Source organism: Tetrao urogallus, assembly GCF_951394365.1.
Source record: "Tetrao urogallus genome assembly, chromosome: 1".
Lineage (NCBI taxonomy): Eukaryota > Metazoa > Chordata > Aves > Galliformes > Phasianidae > Tetrao > Tetrao urogallus.
This window is the reverse complement of record NC_136813.1, coordinates 105,634,172-105,655,083: the sequence shown is the minus strand read 5'-3', so window position 1 is coordinate 105,655,083 and position 20,912 is coordinate 105,634,172. Positions and strand designations below refer to the sequence as shown.

The following is a 20,912-nucleotide window of genomic DNA, read 5'->3' as shown; positions in this document are numbered from 1 at the left end:
ACCACTTGTATTGTTCACCTACCTTGCCTAAATAGGCAGGGTCAGTATTAAATACAAGCATGAGCAAAAGGAAGGGTTGGAGAAATGAAGCAACAGATACAACTATATTTGATGAAGACCGTACTTTAGTCTGACTGAATAATCAAACCTGAAACAGGAACGGAGGAGGAATGTGATGCTCGCATCCTAAGCTGCACTCCCTTGATTAAAATATCAGAGCAAGGCTGGCTTCTCATGGCCTTGTCCCTTGGTGCAGTGCAAGCCTGGTGGAGCCACTCCAGAGAGTTTGAGGCACCACCAGTGTAACTGAGCAGCAGCAGCATTCCCTTGCCACAGCTCTGCAGCCAGTGTCCTTGTTTTGCTGGGGCAGGAAGGTACCTTGGTGTGACTCTGTGGCATGCCTCGAGCTGAGTTTGGAGCTGGGTACTGCAGGCCACAGCTCAGCCTGCGCTGTCCTGCTGGCAGAGCTAACCTTAAAACACAGGAGGACAAGAGGGTGGTTTGTGTGGGTTTTAACACACTGGGCTGTGAAATGAGAGGCTTAAGTCCTGTGGGAGCTAAGACATGCAGAGAAGCTCTGGAGGGCTGGGAGTCGCTGGGCACGGGGAGCTGGGGCAGCCCGGTACCTCGGGATGCTGGGACGGACATCCTGCAGCCTGCAAGGGGCAGAGAGGACCGAGGCAAAGCGCTTTGCTCACGGACTGCTTTCAAACGCGCTTTACTTCTGCACATCACCAAGGACGCGTCTGTGAGGAGCAACAGCGGGGCTCCTCTTTGCACTCCCCCCCGGGGTCAGAGCCGCCGTGCGAGACCCCCTTCAGCGCGGCGGCCGAGCCGGGAGCGCGCAGGCCCCGCGGGAGCGCGCTGCGGGCGGTGGGCGGGAGGGCTGGGCGGCGCTAGGGCCCGGGGCGGCGGCGGCGGTGGAGCGGGGCCGGGCGGGGGCGGCCCCTCCCGGGCGCCGCGCGAAGGCGGGCGCGGGCGGGCGGGCGCGGGGCATGGTCCCGGCGGCGCGGCGCGGAGCGGAGCGGGCGCGGAGCGGTGGCATGCGGCGCGGAGACATGCGGCTCTGCTCGCGCGCTGCTGCCCCGCCGACATGGACCGCCGCCGCCTGCCGCTGCTGCTGCTCTGCGCTGCCCTCGGCTCCGCCGGGCGTCTGAGCGCCCGCCCCGGCAACGAAGGTGAGCCGGGCCCGCGGGGTGGCGGGCCCCGATTTTCCGTTTATTTCTACATTTTTATTTATTTATTCACTTATTTTTTTTTTTTTCGCGTTACGGTGGTGCTGGGCGGCGGCCGCCCTTCGGCCCGGGAGCGCTCTCGCCCGGCAGCGCGGCCGCCGCCCGGTGAGGGGATGAGGAGGGAGCCGCTTCGGCGGCCCCCGAGGAAAGTTGGGGAGCGGGGAGCGGGGTCTCTCCCGACAGAGCTACGGGAGAGCCCGAGCAGCGCCGGAGTGCGGAAACCCCGCTCTGCAGGTGCCGGTCCCGCCGCGGACTGGGGCGGCTCTCTCGGCGGGTGAAGCGGTGCCACAGCGCTGCGCCCCTCCGACTCGCCCCGAGCGCCGCGTTGCGTGCGGGTGCCGGGCGTGCGGCGAGCGCTTCCCAAGTTTTCATTAATAGCGGAGAGCCGCTCAGCCCCTGTCAGATCTCCTCCGCGTTCCTCGGCGTTCTCCCGTCGGTTTCGGAGCTGATGGTGCGTGAACGTGCGCGATTGTTCAGCGGCGATGCACGGGCGTTTTGTTCTCCCTCGCTGTGGCGGTTTTTTTTTCAGGTGACATTTGATGAACGCGCACGCTGGGTCACGGAGAGAAATGATGACCGCCGGGCGCTGTTGGGGAAAGTAACCGCAATACTTTTGGGGAAAGCTCGGGCTTCCCCGACCCCGTGCTAAGGGGGATGCGGCCGCTGCCCTCAGGGTGCGATCTGTGTGCCCAGGGTGCGCGCTGCTATCGCATCCGCGGATAGAGTCTGTTGGGATAGAGCCTGCGGCTCCGGAGAACTTGTGATGCCCAATGGAAGTGCGGGACTTGCACCTGCCCGAGCTGCGGCAACCACAAGAAAGCACATAGAAAAGCTGTATTGAAACCAATTCTCCCGTGCAAACGATGCTGATGTACTTGGTGGTATTCTGGCTGTTTGCAGACAGTGAGATAACAGGTTCAAGTGATTTCTGGAAAGGGGGAAAAAAAAAATCGCATACAACAAATACAGAAAGACCAAAACTTTAGGGACACTAGGCAATCCGAAGTTAGTCAGTTTATTCCTGGGAGGAAGCAGTGGTCCCGTCGTGCTTGCAGAACAATGTCGAGTCTGTTTGTATGCTCTATGTAAATTTGTTCTGCATGGGCAATGCTTTCCAGGGTACCTGGAGGAAGATGCTGCTAGCGGTTGCTTACTCCTAAGTTCACATATGTGTAATATTTTGTTATGCTTTGTCTCTTTCAGCAATGGTTTTCAGAAAGGAAAGCAAGAGCAATGGTGGGGGGTGCCCTTGTCTCATGGCTAAAAGCGGGTTGTGGATGCTGGGGGTCCATCAGCCAGCAGCACAGCTCTGCCTCCGCAGCAGCGGCACACAGACTCAGCTCACACACTGAGCAAAGCCTGCCAAAACGGGAGCTGGGCACTCAGCTTTGCTAATGATACTTTTTGTGTCTTTGTTTAAAACCATTGGCACGGAGAACCGGGAGAGGAGGAAAAAATAAATAATAGTGCAGAAGACATGTTAAGCATCTTGTCTGAGTCTGCCTTCAGTAGGTACTGCTTCTGCTCTCTGTGTTCAGTTTCAGGAACACATCTGTCATATTTTCAGCCTGGGTTGCAAAAAGCAACATGCATGCAGTGACGGGATGGTGACTGGCTTTGCAGGCTTGCTTTTCTTGAGGGATGGGTTCTGCTATTCCTTTCGGAAAGAAAAAATAAAAATAGAACGCTGAGAGTTTCTTTAAAAAATGGGACCAGCTTCAATGTTTGTTTGTTTTCGCTAAGGAAAGCGCACTAATTACTTTATTTATAGTGTATGCGGGCTGATCATATGAGTTGAGAAATCCAAATTATGATTTGCTGATGCTAATTTGTTTAACAAGTCAGGCATTAGCATGGAGCTTTAAATAATGCCAAAAGATTGCTTTCTTCTTTTAAATAATGTTTTTCTCACCACTTCTGCTGTCAGTGTTAATTCCTTCCCCTCCCAGACTCGAGTTAGAAGTTTCTGCGTTTCCGTGGGGTATTTAGAAAAGTTTTCTTTCTCTGCCCCTGAGAAGGAACCAGACCCTTTGAATGGAGGTTGTTAACATAGGCTTGTGGCGAAGCACGCGCACATTTTTTTCATACGCTTTAATATGAAGCTGCTGTGGAACTTGTGGATCATTGTAACAAAGGATGAAGCTCATTTCTGGTGTGTTCTTATTGCTCTGTGTAACTTCTGAGGGACGCGAATGTCACAATGGATAGGTTGAAAGGGTTACGCTCAGGGCTACCAGAGAGATGTCCTACATTTATTTGACTTGAAAGAATTACTTCTGTTTTGAAAATGCAACTTCTGTTAACATTTAGAGTTAATATTAAAGTTGACAACTGTTTGAACTAGTGCTGATACTTAGGTGGATGGGAAAAAGGGAGAAAAGGATGGAAGGGGCTGAAGGCGAGTTGTTGGCTTACTTCCTTACTTTACATTCTGTCAGTAAGTGCAGTTCTTTTTACCCCTTTTTAAAATTATTATTTTGGACAGTTGGAATATTTGTTAACTTACTTCATCCCAGAAAAGTTTTGAGGCTTTTTTCTTGATAAAACCCATTTTCCAGCAAGTTTATTGTTAACTACCCTGCCATGCTCTTTGCAAACGGTGTGCTCTTTCCCTACATAGTCACTGAGGTTCAGGGAGCTTCTCTGAAGTTCAGGCTTGTCTGCGTGTGGTGTCAAAGTGTGTGCCATTTTCTGAGGGGCAGAAAGACGTCGGGGAGATTTAACGTCCAATCCTCAGGTTTGAAGTCACGAACAGAACCCTCTGAGCGCATAGGAATCACATATTCTGCTGTGCTGTCCTTCTGAATGTTTTTCACATGGGGTGGAGGGTGTTGGTTTTTTTTTTTTATTATTTTTCCTAGAAAGAAGCAATTTGTCTATGAATAATTCCTGGACTTTCAAGGAATTGACTGAGCTCTGTCATTTGGTAATTTAATAATTTTTCCTATGTCTCTCCGGTAACTATATTGCCTGCCCGAGGGTACCAGCAGCCTTAATTTCGCTGTTTTATAACCCACAACAGTTAACACTTGACCCAGGTCATTAACAGGATTATCAGCAAATTTGTTTAAGCTTTTACTGACAACCCGAATTGCTTCAATAATATTTTGATTGTGCAGACAGAAAACTTCTTGTAACCTCTCAATCTAGCATAAAATTAATTTCTTGCAAACACAGCTCCCAAACGATCGATACGGTAAATCTGCTTGCAGTGCGTGGTTTCAATAGTGTCTGTTTTGGTTAACAGCAAGAGGGTTCCAATCAGCCTCTACTTTCGGTCTGCGTTGGCTTTGGAGATGTGGTTTCAGCTTTTATTCATTCACCAGAAGCTCAGAGCTCTGCGTAACTGCGCAATTAAATTCACCATTTTATCTGTTAGCACTTAAAGTTGCTGAAGGCAGCACACTGCGCCTTGGTAGCAGTGACAGCCGTTGGCAAGGCTTTGAAAAAGGCAACATTTGCACGTGGAGCAAAGTGCCTGACCAACTTACCCACGTAATTTGGAGAAGGGCTGGAAGCACTGGAAACTTTGGATCAAAAGGGAATGGCGCAGGGCAATGCTTAGCGCAGATCTCACCTTGCCGTGTGTCAGGTATCATTAGGGCAGGGAAAGTCCTCCCATATAGTGACACGTTCCCTGCTGGCACTCGTAGCTTGCTGCAGTGTGTTGCCCTGCAGAGGATGTCAGAAGTCAGTTTAGAAACCTTAACGTGATGCCTCTTAAATTTAAGCTCGGATTGGTGGGTTTCCAGCAAGCTGTTTTTCATACAGCTGTTACCCAGTGCTGTTGTGCTTAATCCTAAGCTGTACAATGAGAAAAATAATGACTGTGCTTTAAACTTCACACGGTGATAATTTTGAAAGTTGTGCAACAAGAGAAGGAAGTTGGGCAAGTCCCTCATTTCTGATAGGGGGTGCTCACAAATGGAATAATTTATTTCCTTTTCTATGGTTGAAAGTCGTCTTGCAGCTGATGTCAGTGCAGTGCACTAAAAAGGAAAATCGCTTCATTCTCCACGACAAACTTAAAGCAGATGTCTGAAGCGCAGGGATGTTCAATTGGACACAGCAATTAATTCTTATTGCAGTTAATTTGGATGCGACATATTTGCTGCCCAACGAACCAGTCGAATGACACATAGTTGTTACAACTCTCTTTTCTGCACTTTCCTCTGTAGGAAATGAGGCTTTGGAGCCATTACCCAGACAATAGGCACACGAAATCGCTTACAAGAAATCTTTGCAAATCAGGTGTGCGTTCTTACTGAACCTAAACTTTTTTCCCTGCCATCTGGGGAAAAACCACAGATTAGTTTTATTTATTCATTTATTATTTGCAGGAGTTGAGGACATTGCTATTAGTGTACTTACTCCTGATTCTGTTTCAGAAGTTGTAAGTTTTCCTCCAGGAGCGTACGTAACGGCTCTTGTTCTTGTAATCCCCGCTTGATGAAAGTTTGGACGTACAGATGCAGGTGTTCGCTTTCCTGTTTTCAGAGCTCTGGATTTTATCACCAGTGAGGGTCACTACAGAGCTGTTACCGAATCCAGCCGTACGGTTTGTCGCTTTCTGTGCAGGGCTTGTGTTAGCTCCATAGGGTACCTGCAATTCAGGGAGGTGCCGTCGCTTTGTGGCCATTGTTGGATTTCAATCATTCAATTAATTAATTAAATGCTGCTAGTAAAGCAAAGATACAATCATGTCCTTGTTTTCGGTTAAGGTTCAAAAGTATTCTCAGTGGAGGTGGTTGGTATTGAAACACAGACGGGTCCTGTTGCTGCCCTAAGGTGCAAAATGAACTGGACTTTTGCAGACGTGTTAGATTAACCTGCAGAGGTGGAGCTGAGAGATCTCTTAAGCCCATCACTTAGCTAACAGTTAATTTCAGCATCTCAAGAGTTGCTTTCCTGCCATAAAATGTAGGTTTTTTTTTTTTCTTTTTTTTTTTCTTTTTTATTTTAAACATTTTCTTTCTTCCAAAAAGGAGCCTGATTTGTTGAAGCGTTCTTGAAAATTGTTGAAAATCTATGAGGGAGGAAAATCTTGCAGTAAGAGCTGACACAGAAAATGGAACATTTTGTGTACAAATGCATATGACTGCTGCTAAGTTTTTGCTATACATTCATTTAAATGACGTAGCCCTTCTTATTTCCATAAACTTTGAGCTGTAGCTTTTTTTTTTATACACGTTTGAATTTTTCTAAATAAGAAACAAAACTTGACAGAGTTTAGTTCAGTTTAATTCAAAAGACGAGATGTGAACTCCCTGTGGTGTATTTCTGGAAATAGAAAGTGGCAGTAATTTGCTGGGTTAGGATCGTGTTCCCCACTGGCAATCTCATGCTGCTTAGTTTTTAGGTGCTTGCAAGTGCTTATTTTGCAGTGTGCAACTGATGTAAAATTGAAATTCAGTCCTTTGGACTGAAGATTCCTTTGAAATTTCTGCGGCGAATGAATGGAAGAAATAAAGATATAGGAATAGAGATAATCCTGTCTGAAAGAAATCTTAGTTCAGTGACAAAAGAATCCCAGCCCATGTGAGTGATGGGCGGAATGAATGAACCACCAGCGCGTACAGTCCTAAATGTGCAGAGACGTTATTAAAGTAGGCACACTGTAAGCAGAAACTTTAGCACCACGCTCCTTTTTTTTTTCATAAACTGCTGTATCCCGCTGTTCCAGGCAAAATATGGAGGAAAATCCCATTAATCTGCTGGAGAAATATTGATGAAAGAATAATAGCAGACTGAAGGAACAGTGGTAGAAACTTCCTAGCAATTAAGCAAACAATAGGGTGAACGGTAAGATTCAGTCAGGGAGGTTTAGTGTCATATGCTGCAGGGATGGGGATTTCTTTTTGGCCAGTTGGTTTCTTGGGACATTTTTATATCTGTATTTGGAAGGAGAAGTTCAAATTGCATTGGTCTGTTTCTGTTTGTTTGCTTTTTTATAATAGTGGAAAAACAACAACAACAACAAAAGAAAAACCCTCAAATTTCTAAAGCACAGATTCCACACATACAATTTTATTTTATTTTATTTTATTTTATTTTATTTTATTTTATTTTATTTTATTTTATTTTATTTTATTTAACTTTTAAATTTCTGCCTCAGGAAGGAGGATTTTCTAGAAAATTGAGCACAAAGAGTTTAAATAATGAAACCGACAGAAAACCTTCTGGCTCACGGTAAGCTTCCCACAAAGTCTGCAGTGACAAATAGCATGAAGCGATGCGGTGTCCCTTGATTTAGTTGTTGAGGAGCTGGAAAGCAGGCAGAGGTTTTGCATTGTTTGCTTTTTCTTTTTTTTTTTTTTTTCCTTTCTTTTTTTGAGGACAGGGCTTTTTGAAGGATCTCTTTCAGAGGAGAGAAAAAAGCTAAGGTAGAAGGAAAAATAGAAATTGAAGTGAAAGTTTGAGCTGAATCAGACCGACATCCAAACTTTCTCTCAAATTAGTGACACCATTAGGCACCCAGAATTCAGTGCTGACAGTGATCTGAACACTGAACAAAGCACAAATTAAGAAATTCCTTGCCACCCTGAAAGTCTAAGCATTGTTTACATTAGTAAGCTTCACCACTATGATTTACCAGAGGTGAATTTCAACAGACTGCAGTTTAGAAAGGGTAGAGGCATTTTTACCATTCCATTTGTTCTTTTTGTAACAGTGCTTTTCTTTTCCCTTTTTTATTTCATTTTAAAGGAAGAACAATTCCTGTCTATCCATTCTTACTGTTCGTGACACACAGTGACATATATTGAAACGGGTTCTGAGAACATTAGGGTCTTGTCTTGCAAAAACTTTTCTGCCACACAAGATTTGCCTCAGAGGACAAATGTCCTAGCCATGACAACAAGTCAGATTACCTGGAGAAGAGGGTCTTAGGTAGGGAAAAAATCATGTCTGAAAATATCATCTCCAAATTGTCTGGAGGTGAGCCAACTGTAGGAAAACCTCACTGACCTCCTTTGTTCCTCCTCACCCTCCCCCCCCCAACTGCCATGTATCCCTTCTCACGTGCCCATCATTTTTCTTCTCTCTTCCCTCTCAACATCAAGAATTCAAGATTCAATCAACTTTCAATCAACATTCAACCATGCAGAATCAAAGGAAGAAAACATGTTGTGTTTTCCTTTCCAACTGGCTTTGAGGACGTGTCCATTCCTTCTTACCAAATCATGTCTTCCAGGAGAAGCAAGATGCTTCAGTCTTGTGGATGACCAGAGGAGAAGCGCAGAACTACATATTTAATGTCACTGCCTTTAACACAATTGGTTGTTTTGGTCCTAAAAGCTGTATTAAATCAGGACAGAGTGTGTTCAAGAAACTGGGGTAGGAGTTATTCATGCTTTCCTTGGTTAAAGGTTCTGGAGAAGAGAGCTACATGCTTAGTTTGTGCAGCTTAATGGAAACCTGAGCCCTTTGTGGGAAGGTAATGGAAGCAGAAGAATAAGCAGAAGACAAGGTCTGAAAAAAGTGGCTTATGGATAGAAGGGAATAGAACAGTCATTTAAGCATTTACCTTTGTTATAAATATTTGTATTTCTCACATATGGAAATAGTGAAAAAAAACATTAGCAGGGTTTTGGTTGCAAAGGCAGCAAATGAAGTCAGGGGCAATTCCATTTTTCATATGGATAGCTCAGCGCACATGTTCTGCATTAATTACCTCCATAAATTCTGTTAACCTGGCAAACAATGAAAATATCATGTTGGTGACATCACTGTATTGGAAAATAAAACTGGTTTTAGCATCTTGATTTTCTCAATGTGACACTTGAGATTTCGTAGGCTATTGGCATTTTACTCCCCCAGTTTGCACCAGGATGTTTAGTCATTTGTTCTGTGGGTTTATTTTATCTATGGAGTGGCTGTGTAAGCCCTCAAGCATTTCATAGCTCATGTGAACTGGCACCCTTGATTCATGTAAGTAGACAAGAAAAGATTGACAAAACTCCATCTAGGTACCCCTGAGTAGGTGGCTTTCTGAATGTCATATTTCATGGCTTTCAGAAACTTTTAAAAAAGTCTTTATTTCTGTTTTGAACAATGATATTATTTATTATTTTAATATTTATATATTTTTTCCCTGTGTCCTATGAGTAATATCACAAAAACAATTTTTTTTTTTTTTTCCCCAGTATAATTTGGCATGCAGCCACCTGATTTGCTTTGGGGGTATCACAGCTGTTGTAAAAAAATAAATGGTCATTCACCAGACTTGTGCTCTGGTCCCTGTCTCAAAAAAGTTGTATCAAAGAACTATTGATTATTTGCTATGATTGTTTTTTTTTTTTTTTTTGGTCATTCATAGTGTTTGAACTGCAGTCAAATTTGTGAGAACGTAGAAACTTGTAGTCCTTGGTACCCTGTGGTCAAATATCTTTGCTGTGATGCTTCTTGGTGTCTAAACTTCCAGAAATGGAACATGTCGAAATAGTTTTTGAGATTCTCACTTCATCTAAAATAAACATGGATGCTGTGTTGCAACATATATATGTATATTTTCCTTTTGAAAATTTTCCTTGTTGGAAGCTTTCTCAAACAGGATTCCTGCTTTAAATCTCCTTAAAATAATTTTAGTCATTGGTCTGCTGTTAGGTTGGGCTGCCCAGACCTAGGCATGTGGTGCTTCAGGATTTGGGAAGCCCAGCAGGGTTGGTTTTCCACCCTGGGACAGAGCCACTGAATTCTCAGCTGCTGAAAGGTGCGAGGAGCCTCTGTGTAGGTATTTGAACCTCGCCCTTACTTTATTATTATTATTTTTTCTAAGAAAGTTGAACTTGGGTTTGAACATTTAAATTCCTTTTTAACACAGTGACCCTTGTTTTGCATTTAGATGCTTAACACCATGCTTTGCTGATGTTAGATTTAACACCATAATAGTAGGCTAGAATGAGATTCAGAGGATTTGGACTGCAGCATGAGTTCAGCTGAACAGTAACTCAGATGCCTTAAGGGTTTATGCCTCTTGTAGGAGATGTTGGAAAAAGACCAGTTGGAATCGGTTTAAAAAACTGGATGCAAAGAAGTGAAAGCAACACAGTAATTTGGAACCCATTAGGTTAATCCATTTTTAATTTTGATATCCTTGTCTTAATGAAAAGAACTGGCGTGTATCAGCTTACAGGAAATAGCCTAATAAAACTGAAATCTTATTAGACCCTTTTGATAAACATTGCATTCCAGCCCACCAGTCATATGTTTTTGCATACTTGGAAATTGAGCTTTACACCACTTTAACAATATCAAGAGAACTCTCATATTTCAAAGTAATAAAAAAGGAGGAAAATCTATTTTGTCTGCATTCATCCATGAGAAGTTCTTCTACAAACCAGGCAGCTGCCAACATAATTCAGGCAGGTACCCTCAGAAAAAAGCAGCGTACAGATTTGTCACCTCACTCCTGCTAAAATTCTCACATCTTCGTCTGTGCAAATTGCCTATCTCTGCTTTCTCTTCACAGCAGCCAGAATAGCTTCTGTGAGGTGCCACGTTAGTAGGTTTGAGTGTGTCTGCACACCTGTAGACTCAATATGGGGTAAGATCAGAGCTCACCTATGCTGCGCAGCCTTACAGCTATTGCCTGAGTTCCCTCCAAGGCAGGATGGGCAGGGGGCTTCTGGAGTTATGTGAACACTCCCAAGATTTCCAGCAGCAAAATGCTCAGTAGTTTTCTACTCTACTTTGAAATTAGTTCCAGTTTTGTCTGCTAAGGAACAGTGTACTTCTGCCAGCTTGCTTTCTGAAATCTTTCCTGCTTTCCTTTACAGTCTGTGCTTTTATTTATAGGCATTCCTTCATTGCTCACTGCTGTGCTGCCTTCCCTCTTTTATGGCAGCCTTTTGAGAGAAACTTGCAACAAAGTTCCCCTTTTGGCTCTTTCAACGTTCTGCTGTAGGAGAAACCGAGGCGCCTAAATCTGGTGTCAGCCGCTCTTTGGGAGTGTGTGATGAAGAGAGTGAGATCTGGGAGGAAAATGACACCCTTCCTCTTGCAAGGCAGAGAATACTGCTGTGAAAATAGAACTTATCCAAGTTGACGTAGTAAGTTTTGATGTTTTACAGTTGCAATAATTAATAGAGTAACTTGGCACATATTGCTAGCCTTCTCTTTAAAGAAAAAACAAAAAACTGTAACAATCTTTTAATTTTGGAAATAGCTTGTAAATTTAAACATAATATAACATTTAAAGGAAAAGAATAGAGGCTTGGGCTACCCAGAGTCCTTCTGTGAAGACTCCTGTGTTCAGTTTTAGAGCGACTGTTTTTTAACTTAATTTTGGTTTTCCCTTGTTTGTTCGTCTCTTGCCCCCACCCTGGTGGAGTTCTTCACTCAGCAATTTAACCACAGATTGAACATGACAGTTGCCGAATTTGGAAAGCTCTGCACAAAATCATATTTGATTGTACAGTATAATGGCATAGGCAAGAAAGGTTGAAAGTGCAGACCTCACAGTGTTGTGCCTCTCGCAGGATGGTAGTCTGGCTTTGAGCTGTAGCAGGAATCTAGGTGAGAAATCTCCCGTATGGATGAGAATGGTCAGGTGAATGGACCAAGCTTTGTTGGTGCTTGAATTGAACTGTGTTGCAAAGTATTTTCTACTGCCTGCTAAAATCTAAAATCTACTTTAGATTTATTTTATGTTGCTTAGTGCTACTTTGCTTCCTAGAGCGCCCCAGGCTTGGGGGAGACAAAGCTATAAAGGCAGAGCTTAAATGTGAGCCCTTAGCACGTCTCTTATGCTAAGGTCATTTCCTTCTGAGCATTTGCAGCAATAATTAAATCTTCACTGCAACACTTTAAGACCATAAAATCACAGGAGACTTGACTTTTTATTAATGAACAAGCAGAAAATCAGGTCCCAAATCTGCTTCTTGGAAGCAGGCTTCATTGGCAAACATGATTCCATGAGAAGAGTACTGAGTTCATTAGTGTTGTTGCTTCGTGGATTCTATTTTTGTTGTTGTTGTTGTTGTTGTTGTTGTTCCTTCCCAAAGATTTTTGGATTATCTTTCAGCGGATTTTATATTAGCATGATCCTAGTTGATAATCACGGTGAGCACACCAAGTTGTGATGCCTGCATAACCAGGGCCCAGACTGTCTGTAGGTGTTGCCTCTAGTCTCAGAATAAACTGGAGCTATAAAGCAGATCTGCTATAGCCCTTTGTGTTTCTTTTGCCCCACTAGTGCAAGAAGGAAAGAATGATAGGACTTAGACCTGTGCTGGTAGGTGCACCAAAATCCAGGTGCAACCTTTGTCAGAACTAGACTGCCCTTCTGAAACTGTATCTGTGTCTGCCCTGACTCCGTTCTGTCCCACCCCAAAACCAAGATCTGGCTGACTTCCTGCCGCAAAGTATTTTCTTTGCTGCTCAGAATTACATGACACATTTCAATTATGGGCATTCACCGTTTTTTTCTTTTTGCTTGCATAGAAATGGTAAATTTTCCCATTTGTTAGCATGTTTTAAAATAACCAGCACATTTCTAAACTGACAGTTTGAGACCAAACAAGAAGAGACAAAATAGAGGTTTTTTTTTTTTTTTTTAAACTATCAATTGGAAATCTTAATTGGTTGGAAAAAAAAATAAATCATACATATTTCACATCATCGGCCGCTTTTCTGCATTTTCCTTTTATGGAATATGATTTGGAAATACATAAATACATTGCAGTGGGGAAGTGATTGTAGATTATTGCTTAGCTGTTGCAAACTGTCTCTTAGCAGGCTTTCCTCCCCACTTCTCAGGTAGTCGGGGTTATCTCAGGATGGTTCTACCTGGCACAGCATCTATTCATTTTTTATTGAGGACTGAATTTATACTATGCTCATATCATTGTAGCAGCCAGCATTCCACGTGTTTCTGGAAGCACTGCTGCCTTGCATTCAAGTATCTTGTTAGTTTTATGGTTCTTTTTCTTTTGCTGACGTGGCTCCTGATAAAGCCTGCTGTTAGTGAGCCTGGAGTCAGGCCCTCTGCCATCACTCTCAGACTGGAAGCAATTCCTGATAGTGTGAGCAGGCCTGCACGTCAGATTCCACTCCAGCCCTCATTCATCCTCTTCATGATGCCACGGTGAAGGGAGTGAGTGAACTCTGCATCTCACATCCAAGTGTCTGCTCCAGCTGTGGGAAGGAAGGCAGTCATTTTGGCACAAATGCACGTTGAGGGAAGTAGAAATGCTTTCTAGTGAAGCTGTGAGCTCTGAGGGCCAGAATAGTCAGGCAGGAGAGGGAGAGCACATGTTCTCAAGCCCGGTGTGCTGTTGCTTGGCAGTAGCAGCTGCAGTGTGTGCTATGGGGAACCAGGCTGCAGGGCAGCACTCAGTACTGATCTTTTCTTTTTTTTAAGGGCCTTTTCTTAAGCCCTACAAGTAATGTCATGCTGAAGGTACACATCTTGGAGAGGAGAGTGTTGAGGGAGAGGGAAGCCAGAACTCTCTTCTCTCTAGTTGTGTCTTTTAAAGACATGCCTACTACCAATTATACTATGTGTAAATATCAGTTTTCATTTAACTTTAATTGTGTGTGGAAAAGTCTGTTAGGATCGTGCTGGTAAATGCCTGCTGATGTTGATCTGATTTCGCATCCCTCTGCATTACACTCTGTGAATCGGTCAGGTCAGTTTTGTGAATCAAATATTGCCTTTTGTTGCAGAGTTGAAACACACTGAAATGAGTAATCATTACATGAATCAGTTGCTTTTGTATTTTGTGATTTTCCTCTTTTTCCACCTTTTTTCTACTTCTGTAGCTCTTCAGTCTCAATGCAGGGAAATGTTATTTTCTCCTTTCAGTTTCTAGAATGATAGGCAATTTTAAGGCCTCATAATGACAAAAGGTAATGCTTTACTATTCCCTATCGTTTTGTCTTCGGACCGTGATCACTGCAGCCTGTAAGGTCTGTACTAATCGCTGTCAAGCTCTTCAACTCTCTCCTGAACTCAGAGGAAAACAGTGTCACATAAACTTTTTTTTGGTGGGGGGGAGGAGGGAAGGGACATTTCTCTGGATAACTACTTGAAAAATAAATGTATTTTGCATTCTAGATACTATTAAAAATTCTGTACTTCTGGTGGAAGATACGTTTTTTCCCAGATTTTTTAATAAAAGAAAATGTATCGTATTTATGAATTTCAGTTGGATTCTAAAGAATTTGAGCACTCAGGCAGCCTGCTGTGTGTTTCTGCTTGCATATAATATGATTCTTATGAGACCAGTGGTAAAGATACCAGGCAGTGACAGATATCTAGAGGGTCAATATAATGATGTCTTCTCTCTCTGAGTCTTTTTCTTTTCTTTTATTACTTGACATGTCATGAAGTGAGCAAATAAATAAATCCCCCAAAGAACAGGAAATAGCAGTCGTTTTAATCACTGAAGACCATGTGGCTAGATAGGTGTTTGTGCACAACATTGTTTTATTCTGCTACATACTAAATAATTACTTGGCATGGCTAGCTTTTTTCTTTCTCATACAAATAAAAATGGTTGACGAAATTGAAGACTCCAGTATGAAAGCAGATAAGTAAGTTCAGCACAAAAGTACTTATTACAAAATTAGTATGTCTGGAGCATAGCTCTGCTTTGATTTTTGTCACTATAGGGAATATTCATGCCACTCTTTTTAGGTATCTACTTGGATTCTTTGACTCACATCTGAATCACAGGCCTGCTGTGGTCAGTGTGAAAGCCTCTGTCTCAAATATTTCTACAATGTAGTGAAGTATATATGAAGATATATTGGAGAAGAGAAGGCTCTGGGGAGATCTCATTGTGGCCTTCCAGTATTTGAAAGGAGCATAAAAACAGAGGGAGAACAACTGTTTACGAGGGTGGATAGTGATAAGACAAAGGGGAATGGTTTTAAAACTGAGACAGGGAGGTTGAGGTTAGATATTAGGAGGAAGTTATATAAGGAGGAAGTTTTCCACACAGAGGTTGGTGATACGCTGGAACAGGTTGCCCAAGGAGGCTGTGGATGCCTCATCCCTGGAGGCATTCAAGGCCAGGCTGGATGTGGCTCTGGGCAGCCTGGTCTGCTGGTTGGTGACCCTGCACACAGCAGGGGGATTGAAACTAGATGATCATTGTGGTCCTTTTCAACCCAGGCCATTCTATGACTCTATGAACATGTACATATAGTTCGCATAGTGGTGCCAATTGGAACAAGTTGAGGAAAGTGGAATGAAGGAGATACTCTGAAAAATTGTTCTTGCTCTCAAAGCTCAGATCCCAGGTACAACATCAGGATGGAGGACTGAGGGAGATCTCTTACTGATTCATTTACTTTGCTAGAAAACAAACTAGTTAAAATTCTTGCCCTTAATCGTGATGAGAAAAAGCTTGAACTTTGTTTTCTGGTTTACAAACTTTCTTAACTGAAAGTGTGCTGGCATGGGTGTTTGTCATAGGTCTATTTCGCTTGCTTTATAAGCTTCACTTGTTAGAGGGATGGTAGAGTGTGGTGACAGATATCTGCTCTCTGAACCTGTAGCTGGGGCATCCAGCTGTAGTGGGGCCCATGCTGGAGTTTAGCTACCTATTGGCATTAGACCAACACAGTCCTTTTGTGGGCACACTGAATACTGAATGGCATCTATGTCCTTATTCTGCTGCCTGCGGGTACTTCATGCAGGAGTACTTGGCAATCTGCTGAACCTTCTCAGAGAGCAGCAGGGAGTTGACATTGCAGGGGCACAGAGAGATGTAGGCAGCGATGCTGAGTGCTGATCTGCACCTTGAGGGCATGCTCTCTCTGCTAGGCTGGTTGGTAAGTCTGGAGAGGAAAACCACCACCAGGGTGTGGCACAATTCCCTGTGTAGTTTTCCAGATGAGATTGATGAATTTGGACTGAATTCATAAATTCCAGAGTGGCTGCAATCATGTTTTCAAGGAGCTCATTCTTAACGAATAAATATATTACTTAAGTTTACTCCTGAGTGATTTGAGTGAGCAACTTCCTGCCAAGTAATTTACCTCAGAAGTCATACTTCCTTCATCACCATGTATTTCGGATGCACAGCATCTTGTCCCAGGAGATCCACAATATGTGGGATTTTGTAGTCACAAAAGCAAGAACTGCACTTTTTCCTTTTGAATTCTTATTAGTGTTTCCTTTTTAGAGATGCAAACCCTGCTTCAGAGACGTCTGCCTTGGGCCCTGCACGCTCAACATGAGACTGACTGATTTCTTTCTTTGTGTAGATGATTAAGAATTTAATGATTGATAAAAATAAGAGCTAAAGAAATATATGATGTTGGGTTATGCTATTTCTGTAAGCTTAGTAAAGATGTTTTGCTTACTGATATAGGTAGAAAATCAAAATACCATTGTTTTCTTTTAAAGTGGTGTATTACTGCAGGGAAAATATTTTTCCCTCACTTGGATGGAAGAGAGCTCATTTATGGTAGTGTAGCACTGAAAGTATACATATGGTACATTCACATACATAGACAAATGCATGTATTTATGATTGTTGATGACACGGTCTGATTTCTAGTACTGTATGCTTGCTGTATTTTCCTACTGTGTATTTTGTTGTACATCTCAATAACAGGAAAAAAAAAAAAAGCTTTTAATTTTTTTAAGTGATAACCAAAATTAAACAACCAGTAGAAGAAAAATGCCAAAATAATACACGTAGGATACAAATTGTTCAATTTAGCAGATTCATAGTTAATTGCCCTCAATTTTCTTTTCAGTCCTATTCTTTTTGCACCTAGTCCTAGTCCTAGTCCTATTTTCTTTTAGCACCAATATACCCAGACCATCTGGTTCTGGGAACAGTGTCAACCCTTCAGGGTTGTCAGGAGAAGGGTCGTTGTCGTCAGTAGGAGCTGAAGCTGCTTAGGCTGTTAGAGTGGCCACCTCTAGCAGAACTATCATGCTCAGATGTTAAAATTCCCTTGAGTATGGTGGGATTTCTTTCCTTGTTGCCTGTAATTTCCATTTTGAAAGAAAAAGAAGCCAAATCAGCAAAGAAAAAATGGGTCCAAATTGCAGATAATAAATATTGAAGGTGCACTAATTAGTGCAATCATGAAAAATGTTGTGTTTTATACAAATACTTCACTGGCTTGTATTTTTGTACAGATTCTTTATGTTTCTGTGCACCTGTTCTGCTTCATGTGAATGAATAAATGGTTAGCTAGGAAACTGTAATGGAATTTATCTTTGTGCTTGTGAAAAAATAAGTAAACAGCAAAGAATATCCTTCACCATATTTTGTTTGTTTGTTTTACTTGTCATGTTTTTAAACAGATTTTAAAACATTGTGATTAGATAAGCTGGAAAAAGTCTATTTTGGATTGCTTGCAAATAAAATCTAATAAAATCAAATAATAATAACAAAAAAGATCATGGTAATTAATTGATGGCACTCCGTAAGTTGCTTTGTCTGAACTTGAAACATTGTAAATAATTATTTTTGCATTTAAGGTGTTAAACTTGACATTCAGAAAACAGTTCACTACTACAAGACAATTTGAGAACAAATTAGATAAGAAGGAAGAAAGAGCTCAAGGGAAAGACTTTAATCTGCATTCATTATTTATTCTTTTTTTCTGAGAATATTATTTATGCCAAATACGGGCCTTTAATCAAATAATGATTAAAATATTCAGATCTCACATACATACTGAGATGCATTGACCCAAATTTTATCCATCCAAGGGGGAAACCCTTGTAGTTTGTGCAGCTGATGGAACCGCTCTGTTCCCACCCCCTGCTGTAATTAATTTGGACAAAGATCCGCTGTTTATTTTTGTCACTTTTTTGTTTTGAAAAGTTCCTGTGTCTGCTGTTCATACCATGTTTTAAGATAAACAAGGCAATCCTTTTCATTTGTCTGTCTTTTTCTTCTTTGTAGCTATCTGCCAGGCCACCTGAACAAATCAACTGCTTCACAAGATCCTCAAATAAACACATCTTTTAGTAAAAGTAACTGAGGTTAACTGAACAGAGGCAAATGAAACTCATTCTTCTTCATTTTATCTTTTTGTAGTTAATCTGCTGGATTCAAAAACAATTCAAGGGGAGCTGGGCTGGATCTCCTACCCATCACATGGGGTGAGTTCACTAGACTGTGAAATGGAAAAGTGCTTCTGCGGACCAATGTGCTATTTAACCATTGTTTCCTCTTCAGAGGACACTGTGCAATAGCTGTAGTTCTTTGGAGCTTCAAAAATAGTCTGCTCTAAACTTGAAATGTATTGTTTATAAAGTTATGGAGCCTTTTCTCTAGAATATATATCACACACTGTGTATAATCCCCATGAAGAGTTTCTTAAAGAAAATGTTCGCTGAACAACAGAATGAACAAACCTGTGTTTAAGCACAACTCCTTCTTCTATTGCAATGCATATTTCTAAGAGATACCACAGAACTGTTTTATAATAGTGCTTTGATGATTTTGTCACATGGAAATGGGGGAAGGTTGAATAATAACTGTGTGATATAAGTACTCATTTGGTACAGTCTGTGCTGAATTTTTCAGGTATTGTTATTTATTAGTTATAATGTTATCAAAGAAATCATATTCTTGAGAGTTTCTTTTTGTTTATTGTATGGGAACTGTTGAGTCACGGCCTCAACCTCTGATTGATCACCTGAGGCAAGCACGGAGTCAGCCCTGGGAGCACAGGTGAAGGCAATTCAGCTGTGTGACCACAAAGGGTGGAGCCTGGCTGCACCTCTCTTAGACCCATTTAAGAGCTGACTGCCAGGGGGGAAGGATCTCTTTCTGGAGATTGCTCCCTTTGGAATTTTTTACTGTAAGCCTAGGAAACAGGTGAGCATTTCATTTATTTTTGATTATTTTTTCTCTCCACTGTGATAATCTTTCTAGTTACATGACTTGTAAAATATTGGTCTATCCATGCCCCTCTGCTAATTGTACATTTGTTGATTGTATGTTTACTTTGTATCCAGATTCAATGAAACTGTGTGTTCTGTCTGGATTAGTGCAGTTTTAAATAATCTGTGCTTTAATGTTTGCTAATGCTGTTGTTTTAAGACAGCATTTGCCACCATTTTTTGCCAGCTTTATGGCAGTGCCTAGCTGTCTGGTGGCACTGTTATTTGGTCGCTCCTCAACTTGCTGTGTTGCTGTGAAATGTATATGTGTTCTGGTGTGTATTCTTTCTTTCTACATTGCATAGTGCAGATATTGAAGGAGACTCCCAAGTTGCTGCATTTTGTCTCCTGACCAAAAAAGCCTACCTGGTACACTGAAGCCTTAATGCTGGAATCTTCCCTTGCCCTTAGAAAAGGCTGTGCTTTCAAGCCTTCTCTGAAAGAATGTGTTCCAAGACCTGCAGCTCCTTCTCTTCTCCGTAACTTGAACAGTGCCACACATGGTGGTGCTTTGGTTCCTTCCTCTTCTGCTAGTCTTATTTCAGTCCTCTATCTTTAAATGATGACTCCTAGAAGCTTTTGTGTGTCTTTCTGCCTTTGTCTCCTGTTCTACAAATTAACCTCTGCCAGGGTGTACTGCTGCTTGTAAGTCTTTGGGAAACACTGTTTCTAGTCATGATGAGGGTGGGATTCAGTTTTTAAAACTGAAGTAGTGCCTTCTTGGTTATTAACTATCATACAGGTATCTAGCAGTACCTAAGAATGAAGTCTTGGTTTACTGTCGGAGTTTACACATCTCTTGCTGTGTCTCTGAACAAATTGTTCCATTCTCATGGGGAAGAGGGTTCAAGTTTCTTTCTAGTGGCTGTTCCTGCTGACTTTTCCCAACGAGAAACATTTATAAACAGGATGTCCAAGAGGGAACTCTCCAACAATTTTCAAGCTCCACAGTTTATCAACCTTTCTTGTCTTAACTTTTTTTTTTCTCTGAGGTTTTTTTTTTTTTTGTTTCTCACTCAGCTGCCCTGCACTTCTCTGCTTTACTCTGCTCTGTTCTCTGTTTGTCTTGCAGCTGTGCAGATCTACTGCTCTGCTCCCTGCAGCTGTGCCTCTCTTTGCCTTGAGTGCCTAAAGCAGTTGGTAGGGAATTGAGGTATCTTGAGGGCTGTAAGAAAAACAGATGTGCTGCATTACCCCATCAGAAAGAGCCTCCTGATCTCTCAAAACAATTTTATTAGCCTCTGCAAGTTTGTGTCAGGTAATTCTAGCAAAACTTGTTCTTGACTGTGCATGCTGTTCTTACTTACTTACTTACTTCATATACACTGAAGCCAAACTAAATAATGGAATTTTACTGATGTCCTTACAAGGTAGTGAAATTCCTCGTTAAAAATCACATAGTAAATTAATGTAGATCGTGTACTGTGAGTGTTTTTGTAGAAGAACTAAGGCTCTTCGAAGTGTGCCCTTCAAAGTGCTGTGAAATTGTGAGATCACCTATTGAAACATCAATGTAAAGCATGAAAATACTGCTATGTATCCTACTGAATACCCTATTCGAATATTTCTGTAAAATGGTGACAACTTGAACGTATGAAAGAGGGATCTTTTCTTTTTACAGCCCATTATTTATAGTCAATTAATTAAACCTGGTAAATATGGCTGCATCTGTCTCTGAGATAACTAAAATATGAACTTAAACTTTAGTGGAAAAACATTATAATAAAGATGTCACATCACGCTGAAAGATTGCTAATAGCATAGTGGTGATTTACAGGGTAAAGTTAATAGAGCTACACTTGAGGCTGTGA

The 20,912-nt window shown here is 41.9% G+C and overlaps 1 protein-coding gene across 1 annotated transcript in view; it reads left to right on the top strand.

The window, feature by feature from the left end:
• Nucleotides 1-1,093: 1,093 nt before the first annotated feature.
• The window catches only part of EPHA3 (EPH receptor A3), a gene marked incomplete at both ends in the record, with an annotated part of 217,237 nt that continues 197,418 nt past the window's right edge, over nucleotides 1,094-20,912 (top strand). The window contains 2 exons of the mRNA XM_079549307.1: nucleotides 1,094-1,178; nucleotides 18,251-18,315. Coding sequence (XP_079405433.1) covers nucleotides 1,094-1,178; nucleotides 18,251-18,315 — 150 coding nt within the window. The remainder of the gene's footprint in view (nucleotides 1,179-18,250; nucleotides 18,316-20,912) is intronic.